Source organism: Chelonia mydas, chromosome 6, assembly GCF_015237465.2.
Source record: "Chelonia mydas isolate rCheMyd1 chromosome 6, rCheMyd1.pri.v2, whole genome shotgun sequence".
NCBI classification, from domain to species: Eukaryota; Metazoa; Chordata; order Testudines; family Cheloniidae; genus Chelonia; species Chelonia mydas.
The window spans coordinates 17,634,418-17,655,958 of NC_051246.2; the positions used below are offsets into that span (position 1 = coordinate 17,634,418).

The 21,541-nt window shown below is 54.1% G+C and overlaps 2 protein-coding genes and 1 long non-coding RNA gene across 5 annotated transcripts; 2 read left to right on the forward strand and 1 right to left on the reverse strand.

Annotated features, from left to right (window-relative positions):
• Positions 1-1,198: 1,198 nt before the first annotated feature.
• LOC122466349 lies at positions 1,199-3,305 on the forward strand. The gene is made up of 2 exons (XR_006291775.1): positions 1,199-1,559; positions 2,082-3,305. It is a non-coding gene; the product is annotated as an uncharacterized LOC122466349 (long non-coding RNA).
• A 643-nt stretch (positions 3,306-3,948) lies between these two features.
• On the reverse strand, positions 3,949-11,083 carry LOC102948394 (transcobalamin-1). Of its 2 annotated transcripts, XM_007070076.4 has the most exons (9): positions 10,949-11,083; positions 9,912-10,094; positions 8,996-9,145; positions 8,602-8,754; positions 8,246-8,424; positions 7,676-7,862; positions 6,140-6,329; positions 5,565-5,683; positions 3,949-5,356 (listed from the first exon to the last, which is right to left on the reverse strand). In XM_007070076.4, exons 1-9 carry the CDS (start codon positions 11,025-11,027, stop codon positions 5,295-5,297), a joined length of 1,302 nt encoding a protein of 433 aa, XP_007070138.2. In that variant the 5' UTR covers positions 11,028-11,083; the 3' UTR covers positions 3,949-5,294. The 2 variants fall into 2 exon arrangements, with proteins under 2 accessions (XP_007070138.2, XP_043405475.1); XM_043549540.1 differs by lacking the exon at positions 5,565-5,683 and having other exon boundaries at positions 5,040-5,356.
• A 1,386-nt stretch (positions 11,084-12,469) lies between these two features.
• LOC114021916 (zona pellucida sperm-binding protein 3) lies at positions 12,470-20,939 on the forward strand. Of its 2 annotated transcripts, XM_043549538.1 has the most exons (9): positions 12,473-12,570; positions 14,829-15,007; positions 16,212-16,324; positions 17,222-17,325; positions 17,844-18,015; positions 18,877-18,988; positions 19,295-19,481; positions 19,908-20,150; positions 20,640-20,939. In XM_043549538.1, exons 1-9 carry the CDS (start codon positions 12,501-12,503, stop codon positions 20,894-20,896), a joined length of 1,437 nt encoding a protein of 478 aa, XP_043405473.1. In that variant the 5' UTR covers positions 12,473-12,500; the 3' UTR covers positions 20,897-20,939. The 2 variants fall into 2 exon arrangements, with proteins under 2 accessions (XP_043405474.1, XP_043405473.1); XM_043549539.1 differs by lacking the exon at positions 14,829-15,007 and having other exon boundaries at positions 12,470-12,570.
• The last annotated feature ends 602 nt before the right edge of the window (positions 20,940-21,541 follow it).

The following is a 21,541-nucleotide window of genomic DNA, read 5'->3' on the forward strand; positions in this document are numbered from 1 at the left end:
CCAGGAGATGTACGGTGTTAGTGAGCTGAGCGGGCTCCATGCTTGCCGTGGTATGGCGTCTGCACAGGTAACTCAGGAAAAAAGTCACGAAACGATTGTCTGCCGTTGCTTTCACGGAGGGAGGGAGGGAGGGCCTGAAGACATGTACTCAGAACCACCCATGACAATGTTTTTGCCCCATCAGGCACTGGGATCTCAACCCAGAATTCCAATGGGCGGCGGAGACTGCAGGAACTGTGGGATAGCTACCCACAGTGCAACGCTCCGGAAGTCGACGCTAGCCTCGGTACTGTGGAAGCACTCCGCCAAGTTAATGCACTTAATGCATTTAGAGCATTTTGTGTGGGGACACACACAATCGACTATATAAAACGATTTCTAAAAAACGACTTCTATAAATTCAACCTAATTTCGTAGTGTAGACATACCCTAAGGTGCCACAAGTACTCCTGTTCTTTTTATTAGAGAGGTGATAAGCACGGGCTGTTTTGTTTGCTGTTCAGGGTGCGGCTTCACTGAGTGATGTTCAGATACTGATTTGACATTGGTTGTGCCTTAGCATGTAACAGGACAGACCCTGAGATGATTGTCATCACTCAAATCCAGGAAACTTTTTTGGCTTGCAGGGCAAGAGCTTGAGGATTCGGGGTCTTCCCTCACAGAAGTCAATGGTGAGCAAGGTGAAGGACGCCGGTGTCCCAAAGCAACACCATACCAGTGCCTCAAGTGAAGAACCCAGTGGCTTTTCACTCACATGGAAAATAGAGTCCATTTTCAATTGCAGCCACACATCACGTGGCAGATGCACCTACCTTCTCCATAAAGGGGAACTGAGGCATAGTCCTATTTGTGCCTGGGGAAAGGGACTTCAGACTATGGAATATCTCATGAATCATTTGGGACATTGATGCTATCCTGGTGGGCTCTCTGTGCCTCACCTGAAGCAATCGAGTGGATTGTGAACCTAGGCTTGGACATCTAACACTGCTGGTTTTAAGCCATATGGAAGAAGAAGCAGCAAAGGCTCTGGGGCAAGCTAAGTCTAAATTCTGTGCCTATCCCGTTTCCCTTCTGATTTCTGTAGCCTCTGGAGCAGCAGATGCGCAATTGTGTGGCAACATCGGGTAAAGCCAATAAATGGTGTCTTTTGCTGAGCTGAGTATGGGAATGAATGGTCAAATCTGCGCAGCTGTTCCTTATTTGCTGGGGGGCTGTAACAGGGTGTCTTGCCCCATGGAGTGCAGACCCTGGGACTAAGCCAACCCTAATAACATGATGAGCCCCGCCTGAGTGGGATCAGGAATTCCCTATAAAAGGCCACAGGTGGCTGATCCAAGCTGGGAGAACCACTCAGGAAATAGAGGCCTGAGAAGTTGTAGTTGGCAAGAAGGTGAAGGAAACTGCTGCAGGGAGCAAGATGAGTTCTTGCAGAGACTTTGAAAGTGCAGATCTGGGAAAGAGGGCTGGAAACACCCCAATGAAGGAGAGACAGATGTTGAACTGAGTTTGGGGCCTGGATGGCTAATGTATATGTGAAGAGTGAATAAATGGGACCTCAGGTGGGGAATGTTTTAATTTCCTTTGGACTCTCTTGAGTTTGGTTAAGGAACCCTGCAAAGGAGACAGCAGGGATGGAGTGCTGCAAGGTGACCTCTGGCTATGAGGAGGAGCTTGGCTAGCAGCCAACCCCGTTACTTGGGAGGGGAACTGTGATCCACCAACCCCCTCCAGATGCTCAGAGGTGTCCCAAGTGTACTCCAGATTCAGCAGTAAGTGCAGTGGGCAGGTCAGCTGCTAGGCTCTGCAGACTGTCCCCCCAATTCCCACTTGCACACAGCTGGAGGGAAAAGACTGAGAGCTGATGGGAAGGAGGCAAATCATCTCCAGGAATGGTTCAGGGAGTTTCACGAGGCGATCAATGCAACAGTTCCTAACGGGCCCCTGGGAGCAGCCCAATAGAGGGGTGCAAGTGTAACCATTTCCGCAATTAAGCAGAGATCTGTAGCTCCCACCAGCCAAAGTTCAGTCCTGGCATGAGTGGCATCACTGAGTCCTAGCCATTGTCTCCGATCTGCCTGCAGGCTGCTTCCAAGGTCTCCTGCTGCACCTGGCCCCTCTCCAGCCAATATGCTTCCCAGCTGAGTTCTCTGCTTCTCTCCCAGGCCACTGCCAGATGTCTCTGCATGAGCTCCCAGCCTGCTGACCTGTACCTCTCTGAGTCGTTCCTGGGGGAGCCGGGAAGCTGCTGCTCAGCAAACTCGTGCCAAGACAAAGCTCAGCTGATTTTACGCTGCCCCCAGGCTTTTTGCATTGACAACTATGCCAGCCTCTCAGGAGTTGTCAGGTGGAGAAGCTGGAAGGGTTGGCAGCTGGGGAGGGTGCATTAGGGAAAATGGGGCTGCTGGAAGACAGGCTGGGGTTTTGGCACACAGGAGGTGGCTGAAATTGTGGTCAATAAAGTCAAGATGTGGCCAAGCCCAGATGTGGCTACGTGTTCCCCTCCTCGGTCTGGGCAGGGGGAAAGAGAGTTGGCTGGGGACTGAATTCCTGATTGCGTCGACATTAGAATGTTCCTACCCTTTAGTCCCAACTGGTAGCACTCATTAGAAACAGCTAGTGCAGCCCAAGTCCAGCACTGCTGTGGCATCTCCCCCCTGCTCCCAGCACAGGGAGACAACATGATGGAGAAACCACCAGCAGCTGCTCCCCTCAAGCACCCTGTCAGGGCTAGGCCCAGCTCAGTTGCATGAGTGCAGAGGAGAATAATGTGTCTGGTTACCAGGGGAAAGGCAGGCTGAAATAATGGCTTGCTGTAGCAGGACATTTCCGCTAATACACTCAGCACTGAAATAGTTAACCTGGCTGCAGTTTCAGCAGCCATCGAGAGGCTTCAGAATTAACACCCTTTTTCTCTAAACGGGAATGACTGTCATGTCTCCCGAAGCTATTGCTCCAGGCTGGAAGCTGGCCTGGCTGAAGAACAGTTCTTATGCAGCCACGTGAAGGAGCTTTTTAAGCGAAAAAGCTGCAGAGAGCTAAATCCCTTCAGTGCCCCTGAACACCCTGGACCTGCTTAACCGTGCATTTCTTGGGTGCTGATCGCTGCAGCGTCTGGATCCCAAGGGGCTGCTGTTGTATCACATTCCCTAAGCCAGCGAGGATTCCCCGCCCCTCCATCCGCTCCCATCCTCCCCATGTTGTGCTTACAGTGTAGGCGATGTCCTAGTTTTACTTCTTGTCGCTCTGCATCAAAGGGCGGCTGAGTTGGGGAGGGGAAGATGCAGACAGAGGGGTGCTGGGCCAAACCTGAGTGACGCTTCGACCCCGCACAGCAGGTCGCAACGCTGCTTGGTTTGGGGGCCCTGTGAAATGGGGAACCCAGTACAGCCTTCTCCTTCGCACCCACCATGCTGGGTGGATGTGGGAAATACTCTTCTTCAGCCAGGACAGGGATTTGGGGGCATCGACATGGGACAGTCCGCTAACCCTCGGGCACTCACTGTGTAACTGGCACCAAATTGGAGAGGGCAACAAATGCACACTTGGGGGGTCGGGGACTGGGACCTGGAGAGATCAGAGCACAGGGGCTTCAGGGACTATGTAGCACAGATTCACCCGGGGGGCGACACAGCCAAGTGACTGCTCCCATTGGGTTAAAGTTAGACTGGAGTCAGTTTGGGGCATGGATAGTCTTTTTGTCCTGTGTATGTACAGCGCCAGCACCATGGGGATCTGGATAAATACATAATAACTAAACGCCGGTTCATTCCCTTTAGAGCTGGTAGGAGAAAAGCAAGTATGTTTTGCGCGCACACACAAAAAATCAGAAAAAAAACAAACCCCACCCCACTTCCCCACCATTTGAATAATTGGGTTTTTTTTATGTTTCAAAACAATTTTGGTTTGTTAGGCTGGGGGTGGGTGGAACTAAAAAGGGAAGGAAAGAAGGGGTTTTTTCCTTACAAAATGAGATTAAAAATGGATTTTTTTTTGATCTACACAAACATTTTTGTTGGGGATGAAAAGCCGTTTTTCATTGAAAAAAAACTTTTCAACTAGAAAGTTTTCACTGGATCTGAGTCCCATCACTCTCCCTAGCCCTCTCCCTGTATTTTTTTCTAACTCCCTAGGCAGTAATCTCCGAGTGGGTTGTGATGGCAGAAGTGGGGAGGTGGGAGGGCACATGCCTGTGGGAAGAGCCATCTCCAAAGACACGGCCCACAGAGTGGAGCCTCCTCTAACTGCAGTCCATGATCCAGGCCTCTGACACCTCTGGGTTCTGCTGTGGGGGCTCAGTAAATATCACAGTCAGTGGCGTTTACTGCTTCTGCCCCCTGTAGCCTGAGTCCACAGCTCTAGCCCCTTTCCCTGCAGGCCCAGGGCAGTTTCCAAGGGCCAGGTGAGGTGGCCTCTCTAACACCCTCACCCAGGAGGAGAACAGCCCTCGGCACTTGTTACTGTCTGGATTGGGTTTGAATCTGGAACCTTCAGCACTAAAGGCTGAGGCCACCACTGCTAGGGCGAAAGGGCTATGTCCCCTGGCTGGCAGCTTTAGGAGAATCATCACCCTCCCATGTGGATCAGCCACTGCTGGGGGGCTCGGACCCAGAGTGGGTGAGGCAAGGAGCCCAGGAAGTGCAGCTGCTGGGGATCCAGGCGGAAGAAGGGTTTAGCTGGGCTGTTGACACCATTAGCCTCCCATTCTCCACCAGCAGTGCCCTCCAGCCTGCCCTGCTACACCATAAGCCTTAATGACCGGCCACTAATGATGCTACAGCTAGTGCCACAGCAAGGGAGAGTCCAGGCCTGGGGACTGACTACTCAGTGCCCCATTGGCCAGGGCCCCAGAGGGGATGGTGACTCCATGGTAAGCCCAGCACCCCATTGGCCAGTGCAGTGGATGGGCTCCAGGGTGAGCCCTTATGTATGGTGGGGGAAGTGGCAGCCCTGCGGCTGTGCTGTGTTTCCAGATGGAGGGTGCCCATCAGAGGCCCCATTAGCCACATTCCCAGTTTCTCAGCCCCTCTCCTTGCCTGGAATAACCCTCACGGTACGGCGAGCTCTTGCAGAGCGTTTATTTTAGGACTGAGGGCCAGACACAGGCAGAGCTTGGGAAACAGTCACACAGACATGAATATAAGACACAGTTGTCCCCAGGGGCCCATCCTACCCCCTGCTCTGGGGGGAATGGGTGGGGGATGCTGAACCCTGAAATCTCTGGACAGTAGAAAGGCCAGAACAAGTTTCACCTTCTGGAACACCCCTTGTCCCCAGGCTCGCCAGTGCCCTGGAGCTCAGTAAGTGGAGAATCTGACCTCCAGCCTCTCGCCATTATAGACGACGTAGTCCCCAGCACCTGGAACATGAGGAGAGGAAAGGGAGGGTAAGGGATAAACGGGGTCAGTGGCCCCTCAGCCCCAGCCACCCACCTGCATGCCAGCCCCTCCCTGGGATCCTGTCTTCTCCTGGTTCTCATCCCCGCTTTCTCTTGTGCCTCTCACTGCCCTGTTCCTCCCCCTCTCCCCTCACACTGCTCCCCACCCCTGCTCTTCCCACTGCCCCACCTTGGCTCAGCGGGATGCCGTTGCTCAGGAGCTGCCAGTAGGTGCGCTGGTTGTTATCAGCCTGCAGCCCCCGCACAGAAATGATGTACGGGCCCCAGGAGCTCTGCGTGTACTCGAAGCTACAGAGAGACAGAGAGTTGTGCAGGAGGACTGGTTACCATTGCCTCATAGCCTCCCCACCCCCAATTCACAGGGACATGCAACTGAGGACACAGTGGGACTGAACCCCATGCCATTCAGCGGGGAAAGGGATTGAGCAGCAGCCGAGCTGGCCCCCGCCTGAGCTCCGATTTCCCCATCCCAGGAAGACATTGTCCAGCTGAGTGACGTGGCGGAGCCAGCCTTGATCCCCCTTCCCAGCCCCTGAGGGTTTAACCTGCCCTCAGCACACTGCTAGCTGTGAGAGCCATGCAGGGTGGGGTAGCAGGGGCATGTCGACTCCCCCATGATCCTAGGGACCCCTCTGTTTTTTAAATCTCTGTTGCCCTAGGAGCCCCATGCTACTATCTAGCCTGCTCTGCGCCGCTGCCACTGACACCAGGGATGGGTGCCACATTGCCAGGCTGACCAAGTACCTGAATTTGCTGGGGTCTTTATCCTGGGCGACCTCCATCACCTTGAAAAGGACGGAGCCCTGGGGCACGGTGACACTGATAGAGTCGTTGAATGTGTTGTTCACACCATCGGCAACAGTGTAGGTGACTCTGATGCTAGGTGGGCGGCTAGTGGGTGGGGCGGGCCTGGTGGTGGACAGGGGGAGGTTATCTGTGTGGGGAGAAAGAGGAGAGAGGGCAAAGAACTGCCACGTATACCTTGGAGAGAGCGACTCTCTCTCTGCAGGGACTCCAGTCCCACTGGAGTCAAGGGGAGAGAAAGAGGCAGAAGCAAAGACAGAGAGGATCTAGGCAATGGCCCTCTGGGCAGGAGATTAGCTGGGACTGAACCCAGGGCCTCTGGATCTATGATGATGATGTTCTAGTGATTGAGCTAAGGAGAAGGATCCGTAGATTGAGACTCATAAATCTCTAGGCCATCTAGTCACTAGATGGAGACATAGAGCCGCACGGGCTACACATAGAACGGAGCAGGAATTTTTCAATGAACCTTTTTTTTCCCAGAAAAATGCCAATTCAGTGTCCGAACTGTTCATGAAGCAGTGTTGGGTTGGTAGAAACTCCCGCCTCAAAAAATGTGTGGTCAAAAGATTGCTGAACTGGAACGTTTTGGTTTTTCAACCTGAAACAACTTTTCGCTGAGAAATTTTAGTAAATTTACAGAGGAAAAAAAGCGAGGAAGTTTGTAGTAGAAATACTTTGACGTTATCAAAAGGAAACATTTTGATTTATACAAATCAAAACAATTAAATTTTTTGTCTGTTTGTTTACTGGATTTTCAGTTTGTGAACATTTTTGAGATTTTTTTGCCTTTTCAGCCTCATTCAGGATGGGAACAAATTTTTGAAATGTCAAAAACCATTTCCCCCCCAACCCTTGCTACATGTGCTTCTGTCAGCCTCAGGTACTTTAGCTGGCCCCATCACCATCCTTAACAACCCCCCGATGAGGCAGGACAGTGCTATGAATCACATTGTACAGATGGAAAACTGAGGCACAGATACACAGGGTACAGCTACACAGCCAAAAAATCCAAAAAACCCCATGGCAGCAAGTCTCAGGGCATGAGTCCACTGATTTGGGCTCGAGCTCTGGGGCTAAAAATAGCAGTGCAGACATGAAGGCTCTGAGACCCAATCTCTCGTCAGATTTCAGAACCCAGGCTCCAGCCCTAGCCCAAACATCTACACTGCTATTTCTAGCCTCACAGTGTGAGCCCCACGTCAGTTCACCCAAGCTCTGAACCTTGCTGCCAGAGGTTGTTTTTTTCCCCCTTGTGTAGACTTGTCCAAGGAGTCATTGGCTGAGCAGGGAGCTGAACATGGGTTTTCTAAATGCCAGGTAAGAGCCCAACCACTAGGGCACCCTTCCTCTGCACGGTTGAATTAATGGGCTCTGTCTGCCTGGGTGCTACCAGTTCTTATGTCCTGTGCTGGGAGAATAAGGCATCTGGACTTAGCCACCCTAGGGATGCTGCCTTTGGTCTACTCTCCTTACCTGGATCCATGGAGCAGTTGAGCTTACTCACATCCAGGTAGGTCCTGTTCTCCAGGGAAGGGAGGATCTGGGAAGCAGCCATGGGGTTTTTGAACGTGCCCTGGGGAATCTTGTCCAGGACAGTGTGCAGAGTGTGGAGGCAACTCCAGTCCCCGGGTTTGAGATAGCTGGATGAGACAGATAAGGCCTGTGGAAGACAGAGAGGAAGGCAGGGTTACTCGCTGGGGCTGGTTGCCCACGCCCAACATGACTGTTATAGAGAACAAGACTGTGAGCAAAGGCAGCTGGGAAGGGGCTACAAGAACACGTCTGGATGGCCCACCAGGGAGAGAGCAGACGGGTGAGTAGGATGTAGACAGAAGGGAGGGATATTTAAGGCCTTCTATCTCCATTTATGGCAATATGGTGTTAACTCTGGAACCTACCAATGACACAGTAATTGCTGACATTAACTATTCCACAGGTGATTATCCAGCTGCTCTGGGGTTGTGGGGAGGGCCTTTGGGCTGTGGGTGAAGCTAGAATTCAGTCCCACCCCCTTTGATTCCCACTGGGACTCTGGTCCCTCACCTGCATGGCCAACCCTGTGCTGTAGATGTTCCCGATCATTCCATCTCTTCTCTTCTCTTTCAGGATTTTGTTCACTAGCCACTGCATGTTCTGTCTGATCTTCTTATCCACCTTCGGAGGGAGGGGCTGCCCCCTGGTCTGCAGGCAGATCTGAGCCAGGACTGCCACCGCTGCAGTGTCTGTGGGGACCGGAAAACCGGCTCAGATGGGACTGTCACGCCGGTGAGGGAGAGGGTCATCCCAACACCGACCCCATGGGGACAGTCACGGGGATCCCAGCTCATGTCACTCATGCCACCTCCCCATAGGGGAAGCCATGGCCCCCCAGGTATAGGAGGCTGGGTGCCTTTACCTACCCACGGAGAACTGGCCGCTGAGGTAATAGTTCTTGTGATCCGGGCGGAGGAGGGCACTGGCTCTGGCTGGTGAGAGGCTGCCGTTCAGCTGGCATAGGGCCAGCACATCCAAGCTGAGCTGGTAGAAGTTGGTCAAGGGGTTGCCATGGCTCGCTGTGGGGGTGAGACCTGTTGTTAGTCACAGACATACTCACAGGCTGGGGCCAGGACAGAGGGGGCAAAACAGCGGGAGGGTGTGGGATGGGGGAAAGGGCCTGAGAGAGCGAGACACAGGGAGATGGGGGCAGAGAGAAGGGAAAGGGGGTGAGTGGATGGGAGAGCTTGACGGTGTGGGGCAGAGGGGTTGAGCCAGGCAGGATCTTCCCCCCAGCCCTGCAAGTCTCAGGCTCCTCACCTATGTTCTGCAATTCCGCCTGGAACTTCTGCTCCAGGAGACGTACCAGGTTGATGGTGGAGCCGTTTGCAGAGACCCGCCGGGGGTTGGAGCAGGAGGCCTGTTGAGCCAGGATATGGAGGGCCACCTGGCCCGAGGAGAAGGACGCAACTGAAAAACAGCATGCCGGGGGTGGGGGTCAGAGGGGCTGGCCATGCTGCAAGCCTGCCCTATGCTCCCTGCCCCAGCCTCTATTTCTGCCTCTGGTTCCCTGCCCCAGGCTCATCCTCTGCCTCTCTGCCCCAGCCCCAGCCTCCCTGCACCTCACCCCCCTTGGGTGTGTCTCTTTCTCCCCCCACCCCATCAGTCTGTCTGTCTGTTCCTATCTGTCTCCCTTTATTTTTCTGCCTTTCTCTTCTCCCTTTGGTTTCATGCTTTTCTGAAGGGAGCAGCAGTTTCAGCACCAGCCTTGTTGTACCCAATGGGAGTGCTATGGGATGCAAAGAGCGTGGGGAGATGGCTGTGTTTTGGGGGGTGCTGTGGGACACAGTGGGCATGGGGACATTGCTGCGGTTTTGGGGGGTGCTATGGGATGCAAAGGGGGTGGGGAAATGGTTGTTTTGGCTGGTGCTATAGGATGCCAAGGGGGTGGGCAGATGGCTGGTTTTGGGGGGTGCTGTGTGGCACAGTGGGCATGGGGAGATGGCTGTGTTATGGGGTCACCTCTATCTCACAGAGAGGTGCATATTTGGGGAATAGCTTTGTTGTGGAGGCACCATTATCCTTTCAGGGGTCTGACTTTATATGTGGGGATTTTGGGGACCCCACTTCCCAATGCGGGGTGGCTGGGTTGGGAAGGTGGTTCTATTCGGGGGAGTGTCAGAGTCCCACACGCCCGGTGGGTGTCTATGTGTGGGGAGGGGGACGGAGCGCTTACCAGCTCGCTGTACTGCGTCCTGGCTCAGTTTGTTCAGCATGTCCTGCTCGATGGGCCTGTTGTGGTCCTGGGCCAGCCGCAGGGCAAGCAGGATGCTGGGGTTCGGGGGGGCACTAGCATTCACTGAATAGATCATCTTCTTCTGCAGATCCCTCACCAGGGGGCTTTCATCCTTGTCCACGGCTGGTGGAGGAGCCAGGATCACACATGGGCAGTCACAGCTGGGGGTCTATACAACTTCACCCCCACCCCCAGCCCTCAGAACCAGCTGAGGGGGGGATGCGGGGCCCCAGGCATCAGCCAGGAGGAAGTTAACACACCCCAGCCCTAGCCCCCCATTACACCCCATTTCTAAACCCACCTTCACCAGCCCCCCAAAAAAACCTCCCTGCCCACCCCCCGGTCTCTCCCTGGCATTGTAGCTGTGCAGAGATGCTCTGCACAGGCAGTTTGCACATGGTGAAGCAAGGACCCAGTCCCTGCAGTCCCCCAGGTAGGTGGGGTGTGACTTCGGCACCTGAGCCAGCCAGCTTCTCCAGTGCCCAGTGCTGGCGCAGTCCCATGCTGCAGGTCACCTGTGTCCTGGCCCAGAGACAACTGCATCCTTGATCCCTGCCTGCCCTTCTCTATCCCTCACTGGCTATGTGTGAAATTTCCCAGGCCAGGTGCAAGAGGCGGGAACGATGGGAGGAGAGCAGCTGCCATGGCCTGGATGGCAGGGACAATGAGGCTATTATTGCTCAGCCTCCAATGGGCATCAGGAAGGGAAACTCCTCCTGAGTCTCCAGGCAAACTGGATAAACCAGCTTCCAGGTCTGGGTGATGTCTACACTGTACACTGGTGTCAGCAGCAGAGACGACAGGAGTAGCTTGTACCACAGTGAAAAGCAGGCTGTGCCCAGGCTGCGGGGTGTAGCTACACGAGGAAAGGAAGGCTTTGGTGGGGAAGGCAGTGGGGAAAGGCTCCCTTCCCCCTGCCACCCCAACAGACACAACACAGAGGGGAGGGGTACATGGCACAGGGCCATTTGACTCACCACAGCCCTGGCACAGCCCCCCTGGGGCGAGGTATAGGAGCAGGAGCCCTGCTAACATGGTCACCAAAGTCCTCATCATCCCTCTGTTTCCAGGTCCCTGGCTGTGCTGGGACCTGGACTAGGACCTGGTATTTATCAGCTGGAAGGAGGCGGGGACACCAGGGTGCCCTGCCCTCCTCCCCTGGCTTGCCTCACCCTGCTGCTTCCCCATAGCAGACGGGAAACATTGAGCAATGCCCAGCAGTATGGCCAGGTCTGTGTCCCAGAGACCGGCACAGACAGAGATGGCCAGGGCTGTCAGACCACTACTCCCTCCCCATGGCCTCTGGGCTGCACCAGAGACCTCGATGGAATTTTCCCAGTCACAGTTCACACCCACTCCCTCCACCACCCTGTTGAACTTGGTGTCACAGGGCCCTGGGTCACATCTCACTAGGGGGGCCATAGGACTGTGAGACCACAGCTGGCTAACACCTCTGCCCAGACACATGGACACCATGGGTCACCTCAGTGAAGTAGTACTCCATGATACCAGAGAGGGAATTTGGGCTTCTTGGTTTTATCCCTACCTGGTTTCCTAGGTCATTGTGTGTAGATGACCCTGGCCATAGGCTGGGATTGAGGGGCATCAGGAGAGCTGGGGTAGGGAGCCCTGGGCCAGGATAGCAGAGGGTTACAGGTTGGGATTGAGGAGCCTCGGCAGAGCTGTGGGGGAGGCTAGGGCTAGGGTAACAGGGGACTGTGGGTTGGAATTGAAGCTCAACACCAGAGCTGAGCGTGACAGCGGTCCCAGGGATGGGATAGCCAGGGTCTAGGGTCAGGTTTGGAGGACATCGGCAGAGCTGGGTGGGGGCTCAGGATGGCACTGAGGTGGGTGGTTCTGGGGTCCAGGAGTCAACTGATTTCAGCTGAAGCCAGGGCTGCCCAGCACCTCTGAATAGCAGGCCCCAGGAGTCTCAAATTAGGCACCCAAAACTAGTGGGTGCTTGAAAAATTAGCCTTTGAATGTTCTGTGTGTCAGTTTCCCATCAGTATAATGGTGGTGGTCATCCCTTCCTCACTGAGCTGAGGGGAGGGTTAGTTCATCCATCTGTGCATAGAACTAGGAGATCCTTGCCTGGGAGGTGGGGTGTCATGGTCTTGCTGTGTATGAGGGTTTCATTCCCAAGTGCTGGAGGAAACAGGGAAACAATGGACAGAAACTTTACAAACAAACCTGCTCTTATCACAAAAGGGTTGTGAACAGACATAAAATCTCTTACAGAAGTGGGTAGGTGGCTCATTAGGAAAGGGGCAGAGTTACCACCCCTAGGAGCTGAACCTATAACCACAAGGGCTCAGGGTTGCACACATCTACCAGATGCAGCTCTCCTGGCTTTGGCTGGCTACGCTCACCTGCCCCTGTCAAAGCTGCAGAGGACGGGACTGGAGCTGTAGCCCATGCTGGTAATGGAGGAATCGCGGGCACCTGAGTGCTGCTGGCCCAGGTATAAAATGAGCCACTGGGGGCTGCTTCTCTTTATGTGGCTGTTTCCTGAGTAGAGAGTGGAAGATGGGAGCTCCTGTGGGGAGCTGGGCTTTGCTCCTCTTAGTCACTGGTGCTTGGGCTCAAAATGCTTCAGGTAAAGTGGGGGGAATGAGGGGTGCTGGGTGCAAAGTGAGCCTCTTGCTATGGTTTATCCTCCAGCTGAGTGGGGCCTTCCTGCTCTGGGCTCCAGCCTCCTGGAAGAGCTGCTGAGTGGGCAGAGCCGGATCCAGGTCCTGTTGATCATGTGTTTCCTTAGGCTTGTATGTTCTGGCTAGGTAAAACCTAGGGCTCTCCCATATGGCATGTATTCTGGCCACCTGCTCAGTGACTTATCTGCTGGCAGGGTGCCTACAGAGCTTCACCCCCTCCTGGCCCATGTGGGGAAACCCTGGACTCCTTGCAGTTGCCAGGCATGGAAGTTGCTCCATTTTACAGTCTGTGGCTGTAAATCTCCCTAAGTATGCAACTTCCCTTGGGCTTAAATAACATAATCTCGTTCTTTCGGCAGCGTAGCCATGTCAGTCCCAGGATATTAGTGACAAGGTAAGTGAGGTAATACCTCTTAGTGGACCAATATGACCAGTAAAAGATACTACCTCACCCACCTTGCTTCGCTTGTCTTGTAAAACAGTGGCAGCTGCTGCCACTACTCACCAGAAGGGTCTCTCGCCCACTGGTGATGGATTGGGGAAGCAGTTATTGACGTAGTGCTACAGAAAGGTGATGAGAGATAGCTGGGATCTGCAGTGAGAAATCCACCACATTCCTCTTCCCCTCCCTTGACTTTGTCCCAGGCAAGATGGGCATTAGCGGTTCTTGGGTTCACAGACCTGCCCCCTCAAAGGATCCAACACTGCATTTTGGTGGCAGGCATCCCAGGGCTTAGTAGCAACAATGAGACAACAGTGAAGGTTCCTCTTGTGGTCGCTATCTAGGCGCCTCTGGTGGCATGAGATCTGTAACACAAGGAGATACCAGCAGGACAGTCCTGTGCCCACTTGTGAGACTTCTGAGGTGGTATCCCCTAGTGGCTAGAGCAGGTGGGAGCTCTGAGTCTGGGGCCCTGGGTTCTAGTCCTAGCTCTGCAGGGGTGATCTTGTTGAAACCAAAGCTTTCCATAGTGGCTGCTGGATTTCTGGGTACCTCATTTTTGGGGTGTCTGGCTTCAGGTACCCACAGATTCACATCTGACTCGGTTTCCTGCTCCCGTGCCCCGATGCTTGGCAGCAAGCTGCATTGGTGCCCCTGGATGCCTTTTGGGTCCTTCAAGGGTTAATGCTCTCACTCTCTCCTGCCTCTAACCTGGCTTTATCAGCGGCTCGGAGTAACCTGCTGGCTGATGCAGAGCTTCCTTGTTCCTCCTCCACAGCCAAGTAGATGACTGAAGGCAGCTACCTGGTATTTCAGCTCTGGGGTTGGTAGAACCTGGCACTGCTGTGGCTCCAGTTTCCACTTTCCTGAAATGGAGAGGATTCCTGGTGGCCTGTGTCTGAGTAGGGAAGATGTGGGAGGCTAGGGGCTGTTGGAGACCTAGTCTGGGCAGACTAGGGCCAGGTCTCTACTCAGTTTTTTTGGTCAGTCAGGTGTGTGTGTGTGTGTGAGAACATGGTAAGCTGCCAAAAATTGCCATGTACACACAGCTTTGATAACAGAAGGGAGCCTTTCTGGGCTTAACAAATGTTGTTCCAGGAGGTGGTATTACTCTGCTGACGGAAAACATCTGCTGTTGGCATAAGCTCAGCCTGCACTTAGAGGGCTTTGCCATATAGCTCTGACAGTGAAGTATTGTGTGGACAAGGTCTGATTCTCCACAGACCCTGCATATGGCCAGTGTGCTATTGCAACTCATAGCCATCTAGCTCCAGGGACTCAGCTGCCATGGGTCTAATGACTGTCTCACTCAGTGTAATGTGGAAGAAGGGACCTGTCACCCTTGGTGATGGTGGATCCTCTAACCACATCACTGGATGCTCACCCTTTCTTCTGCTGACACTGGGCTCGTCCATCTGGCCACAGTGCCACTGGCTGCTTTTCCCAGGGGTGGTATCGGTACACGCCCCTGGTCAGCAGGAACCAGGGGATGAACTGTTGAGGTGGTGGGGAGATCCCCTCTCCTGCTAGCACAGATCTGGTAGCTGGACCTGGGAGGTGCCAGGGCTAGAGGATGGCCTCTTGGGCACAGGGCAGGTATTTGGAATGGAGTGGAAAGAGCATGTTGGGGTTGCAGCAACTGGAATTATGGCCATGAGTCCTAGGAGTGGTGTAAATCCCAGGATAGGATCTTGGGGGGGCTGTTGTGTCTGGAGGATGCTGTGGCTGTGAGTCTGTTAACCCCGTGTGCCCCATCTGCAGTGTCAGTGGTGTGTGGCAGCTCGCGGCTTCAGATCACGGTGCTGGTGGATCTCTTTGGGAACGGCGTGACTGTCTCTGCCAGGGAGCTGACACTGGGGGCTGGCTGTGCCGTGACTGCTGTTGAGCCAGATAGATTCCAGCTAGAACACCTGCTATCGGCATGTGGGGCCACCATGGAGGTGAGAGCAGAGACCAGTAGGGGCTGGGTATGTGGATGGGTGTCAATCTCTCTCCTGCTGAGTGCAGCCTAGTTTCAAACCTCAGCATGCCCCCCCCCACCCCCCCCCGCAATATTTCCTGAGTAATGGCAATCAGGCCTCACATTCATTCACTCCAGTGCTGGACATGGAGCAGACTCACTGCAATGAGGCTCTTCTTGAATCTGGATATACCCTGTCCCATGCAGGAGAAGACGAATAGGGGATCTGTCTCAGAGGAAGCCCTTGGGTGGAGGGGAGCCAAGGGGAGAGGGCCTTCTAGCCATCAGATACTAACCCACAGCATTTCACTTCATGGCTGCAGCTGAACTAGGGGGAATTGTACAGTGTCTTAAGTGCACAGCAGGGGCCGTGGAGGGCCTAACATTGCCAATGAACAGGCACAATGCAGGGGCTGAAGCAGATCTGTGAACGCTGGCTTGTGGAATTGTTTGGCTAACTCCTGCCTTCCTCTTCCCACAGGTTCCTGCATTTGCAGGAGCTGTGGGAACACAGACTGATCTAAAATGGGAAGTTACAGCATTAGAACTATTGAGCTGGAAGCAGTACCCAGGGTTCCCCAAGTACTCAGTGTGCCCCTATAGGAAGGGACTCTCCATTTCCCTGTCTGGAAAATGACAGACTAGCCATGGTGGGGAGGGGTCCTGAGCCTTAATTAGTGTTAGCATGTGATGAGATGCTCAGGTGGCAGTTACCATTGTAACCCCCTCTTCAGGGCACCGCATGCCCCCTCTAGTGGCTGATCCATGGAGGCTTGACTCTGCTCCAGCTCCTGGCTAGCAGATGGATTCCTCTGGATCTTGTGGTAGCCGCTCCTGCTCCTAGGAGTCTAGGCACTAGGTCCAAGCCCTGATGTTGGCCCAGGAGGGGGCTGACTGATATAGCAGTGATTCTCATCTCCCTCTAACTAGAGTCTCTTTACTACCTGCCCCCTTGAATGGCAGCTGCTGGAGGGTTGTGAGGGTCAAACCTGGTGCCCTACTGGCTGGTGCTCTGGGGTATCTCTTCAATGGTGTATGCACCTCCCCTTTCTGGCTGGTCACAGTAGCTATCCTCCTGGGCTGTGGCTGGACAGGATGCCCTGCTGCTAGATGGATGGAGGGAGCAGGGTGCAGCTGAGTAGCCTTGGGGGATACTGACTCTTGGCTGTATTTGCTCCACATAGCTCCTCCCTGACACCATCCACTACAGAAACTTCCTTTACTACAGACCTTCTGCCATGGGGGGTGTGATCCGAGCCAGCGCCTTCTCCCTCCCCATAGACTGCTTCTACCCCAGGTGAGTGAGCATCCTCCATGCAGTGTTGGGGGGGCTGAGAATGGGTCCCAACTTGCTTCAGGGAGCAAAGTCTCTCCCCATTACCTGGACTTATTCATCCTCAGCATTGCAGGGCTGTCCCACTGAGCTGTGCTAATGGCCAGGGAGTCAGGAGTCCTGGATTGCCCTGCTGAGGCTGGGATGTGATTGCGGGGTCTGTCACACCAAGGCTGGGTATTCAGTCAGCTAGAGCTGCCCAGGTCTTTAATACTCATGACTCAGCTGCAGAGAAGCACAACTGAGCAGAGCCTTGTGGGGCCTGATTGTCCACAAGACCTACCTGTCACCCACACGATGCTGATCTACTAGTGCTGTGCACACACCATGCTAGTGCACATGGTGAGACAAGGCAATAGAGACTGAAGTGATAATGTACTAGGGCTCATGAATGTCTCAGCCAGCTTCTTCACCACAGCTCTGCTCTGGCTACACCATAGTCTTGGGCTGAGCCAGGGGATGGAGGGGTGGCTCTAGATCAGGGGTTCTCAAACTGGGGCACAGGACCCCTCCAGGTGAGCTGTCAGCCTCCAGCCCAAACCTCCCTTTGCCTCCAGCATTTATAATGGTGGTAAATGTTTTTAATTACAAGCCTGAGTATGACCCCCCCCATATGTGAAAGGGGTTCCCAGTACAAGTTTGAGAACCACTGATCTAGATGCTATGATGTGTAACTGGAGTGTTCTGCTGGGATTAACCTCCCAGCTATTGGGGGGGGGGGGGGGGGGCAGGGTGATAGGAAAGCAGGAGGGGCTACACAATGGCTGCCAGGATATCTCCAAAGGAGAGTGCCATGTGCCACCACACAATGGGAGATCCTGGGTATGAAGAAGAGGTAGTGACTGTCTCTTCTCTGTTCAGGACTGGGAATGTCTCTTCCTTGGGCCTCCAACCCACCTGGATCCCCTTCAGCTCCACTCTAATGCACAGACGGCGTCTGGACTTTGCCCTGGATGTATATGACAGTGAGTGGTGTATTCAAGGGGACCTTGGGAGTCTCCTGGGGATCCCACCCAGTCTATGGCTAAATGACAGGGAGCCCACTAGCCAGGCTTGTCTCCAGGGGATGAGTTAGGAAGGCACTTCATTGCTCATGCAGATACTACCTAAGCTGTTCACATAAAGGGGGAAGTGTGGGCACCCCAAGTTAGTCAATGCACCTCAGTTCTGTGTTCTCACCCAGCCCTGACAACATCCTTCCCCTCATCCCTGAGCTCCCCTTACCTTGACCCATAGCCCCCTGCCATTCCAGCTGTTAGTACCCCCCAGTCTCACCCTGCTGCCCCTATTCTAGCCTTGGGTTTTCCTTCCCACAGATCTATTGATGCCACCCCAATCCTCCTGCTTTCTTGCTGATCTCTCCTGCCTTATACCCCTTTCTCTGGCAGACTCCTTGCTAGTCCTTACTGGGGGGTGGGCAGTGCTGGCTAGGCAGGAACAAGGAGGGTTCAGGTGAGTGTCATCCCCCATCTTTTGTCCTCAGGTACCTGGTCATCCCCCCTGTCTGACCCCACTTACTACCTTGGTGACCTGATAAACATCCAGGCATCAGTGAGAACTGGCAGCCATGCACCTCTGAGGATCTACGTGGATGAATGTGTGGCCCGGCCAAGTGCAGAGTCTTCCATGAAATATGAGGTCATCACAGACCATGGGTGAGCGTCTGGGGCAGAAGTCTCTGAACGGGTTCCAGTGTCTACTATCAAAGCACCATTTTATCTAGCAGGACTAGGCAGTTCTGGCCCATGGAGGGAAGTGGACAGTGGGCTTTTAAGTTATTAGTAGGGCCCTATCAAATTCAGAGTCCATTTTGGTCAATTTCACAGTTGTAGAATTTTAAATCCTACAAATTTAATTATTTCAGCATTTAAAACAGAAATTTCTCAGTGTTGTAACTGTAGGGATCCTGACCCAAAAGAGTTTGGGGGGCAGGCGGTCACAAGGTTATTGTAGGCAGGGTTGCAGCACTGCTACCCTTACTTTAGCACAGCTGCTGGCAGGGTGCTGCCTTCAGAGCTGGATGCCTGGCCAACAGCCACTGCTCTCTGGCCGCCCAGCTCTGAAGGCAGCACAGAAGTAAGGGTGGCAATACCATGAGCCCCCTAAAATAACCTTGACCCCCCCACAACTCCCTTTTGGGCAAGGATCCCCAATTTGAGAAACACTGGTCTCCCCTGTGACTACTGTATAGTATAGGGTAAAATGTGGCACATGTGACCAGATTTTGGGGGGGAGGCCAAATTTCACAGTCCATGACTTGTTTTTCATGGCCATGAATTTAGTAGGGCCTTAGTTATTATTAATGGTTTGAACTGCTCCTGTACAACCTGTATCTCCTGGCTGCTCCACCATTGCCCCAAATCCCCACAATTCCTTGTCTCCCCACCCCTGGGATCTGGGTCAGGTGCCCCTCCCAGCTGTTTCTCAGGTCCCATGTGGACCGTCTGGGAGCCAGGATGATGGCTGGCTCCATGGCACTGAGGAGGCTGGGTGAGTAACCCCCCTCCTCCCTACAGGTGCCTTGTGGATGGGCAGCACAGCCGCTCCCACTTCCTTGCCCCACGAGGAGACCAGTTCCTCCGTTTCCAGCTGGACACATTTGTCTTCTCCGGTGCTTCCAACAGCCAGGTCAGTACAGAGGAGGGGGGGCCTGAGCCACCTGGAAAGGCACAGACTTCCCTGCATGGGGTGGGTGTCAGCAATGCAAGATGGCTGCCATCTCCATGAGGGACTCTCCCACAGGACCCTGCGAGGAGATAAGATGAGCTCTCCTGTGCTCTCTCCTCGAGAGATGGATGGCCAGGGTGTGGGGCAGAATGGGTGCTGTATGGGAAGAGGGTTCCCTCAGCCTGACCTCACAGTAAGTTGAGCTCTGGGCTCTCCCTGCGTCCCATACAGAACCACATCTGGCTGTGACATCTTTCATGCTTTCAGATCTACCTCCTGTGCCACCTGAAGGCAGTGGCTGCCGGCCCTGCCGACCAGCACAACAAGGCCTGCTCCTATGATCCAGCCACTGCAGCCTGGCACTCCCATGACGGAGGAGACTGCTCCTGCTGTGCTTCCCCTGCTGGCTGTGGGAGCAGGAGGCGGCGCCGGCATCTGCCTCAGGAAAGGGAAGGTAATCTTGCATGCCCCCCATCCTTCTGGAGGAGCTTGCCTGGATTCCACCATTCCTTGGTGGGCTGGGGGAGGCTGGCTGGGCTAATGTGTCCCTGGGATCCTCCAATCTCTGTGCCCTGCCCCCAGACCACTCTTCCTTGGCACCAGAGCAGGGGCTGCCCTAGGGGCATTTGGCCCTTCTAGCATTTGGGGGAGTAGAGAGCTGCCCCTCTTGCCCATGAGACTAAGCTTCCATCTGGCTGATGTCAGAGCTGAGCCCAGCTGCTTCTGATATGGGGGCTGGATAGATCATGTGCAGTAAGCCAGATGTGGCTTCCACCCCACCAGACCCTGTGCTGATTGCTGGTGGGCATTGGAATGGCAGGAGGAGGGTGGTGAGGCATCCTGTACCTGCTCCCAGACTGTGGCTGCTCTTTCCCTGCAGGGCTCCTTGGAGAAGCAGACCTCCAGCTCGGCCCTATCAAGCTGGCCTCCAATTCCTCCACTACACTGGGCTCCAGATCCCTAACATTGGCTTCTACAGAGCCCACCTCTGCCATGGCAGGGGCTGTTGAGCTCTCTTACACTGTGCCCATCTCTGGCACCCCTAAAGCCATCCACCCTGTCCTGTTCTCTCCCAATCGGGCCATGAACCCCATCGTGAGAGGGGACATGAAGGAGTCCTCAGGTGAGTGCTCTGATCTGCCCTCTGTCATGGGGTGGGGGGAGCTGACTGGAGTGAGACTGACTCCCATGACCCATCTGTCAGTGGGTGAGCTGTTGCTCAGTGTAGCCACAAGCAAGGCCATGAGCAGTCTGGTCAACTTCTTATTGTCTCATCACCTAGCCAACTGGCAGAACTGACTAATGGGGTTGCTGTCATTGGCTGCAGGGCCACAAATCCGGGAAATCTGGAGTCAGGCTCTTCCAAACAGAAACGGGGACCAAGCCCCATGTCCCACAAGCATGGAGCAGTGCCCAGGAGGGGGTGGAAAAATTAGCCTTGCTGGGTTGATCCCTGTCTCCCCCCCCCACATATCAACCTGTGTGTGTGATAGCTTTAGGAGGCAGCCACCATTCCCTGGTGAACAGCTAGGAGGCTCTGGAGCCAAGCTGCTTTGACCACATGTCCTCACAGCCTCTCTCCTGAGTGCTGCTCTGTATTCCTTTCCCACAGGGCTGCAACTCTCCTTCTCTGTCACCACCCTGGCCATCGCAGTGCTGTGCTCACTCTTTGTCTTCCTGGGAATCCTGGGTTGCTACTGCTCCACCAAGCGCTACCACAGAGGATACCGGATGGGTGCCATTGATGCTGCCTTGGGGGAGTCCGGTGCTGTTGCCATGGCACCCACAGCCTCTGGGGACTCCAATGTAGCCTCTAAGAAACCTGGTGCTGTGGTGGCTGCAGCCTGTGGGGAGTCTGGCTCTGTATGAAACTCTAGTTGCCTCTTAAAAATAAAATAAACCAGTCAGTCAATGGAAATGTCTCATTCCTCAGTGTGGGGGTAGCTGGGGTGGGCGGGGACTTCAGCACCACCTGGCTGGCTGTGAGAGCCTCTTCTGTCCCCAGTTTAACTATGGCCAGTCATACCAGTACCTTCTCCTTCAGGACCAGAAGATAAGATGACCACTGAGGGTCAGATTTCCAAAAGAGCATTCCATCTTCAGTATGGAGCTATAATCTGACCTGCAGGGTGAGGGAGATTCTTCCTCTTTAGCAATGGCTCTACCATAAAACACACCCACTATGTACCTTCCTTTTGTTACAAATTACACCTGGTAGATCACACACACAAATGCTATGAATTACACCTGGTAGGTCACGCACAGCTCAAATCTAGGCTGAGGCACATAAACAAAGTCCACAACTGCTGAGTTCCCAAAAAACACCAAGTTTATTACGCTCAAGCGTGGTGCCCCCCCTGCTAGCCAGGAGGGGACCCTGAATACAGATTATACAAAGGTTATATACTTTTTAGCAAAGCATGTTGCCCTCATGCACTGGAAACCTTAGCCAATAAACAAACCCTTCTCTTATCTACCACCTATCCCTGCTTGGTGCATTCCTTGTGCTAAACT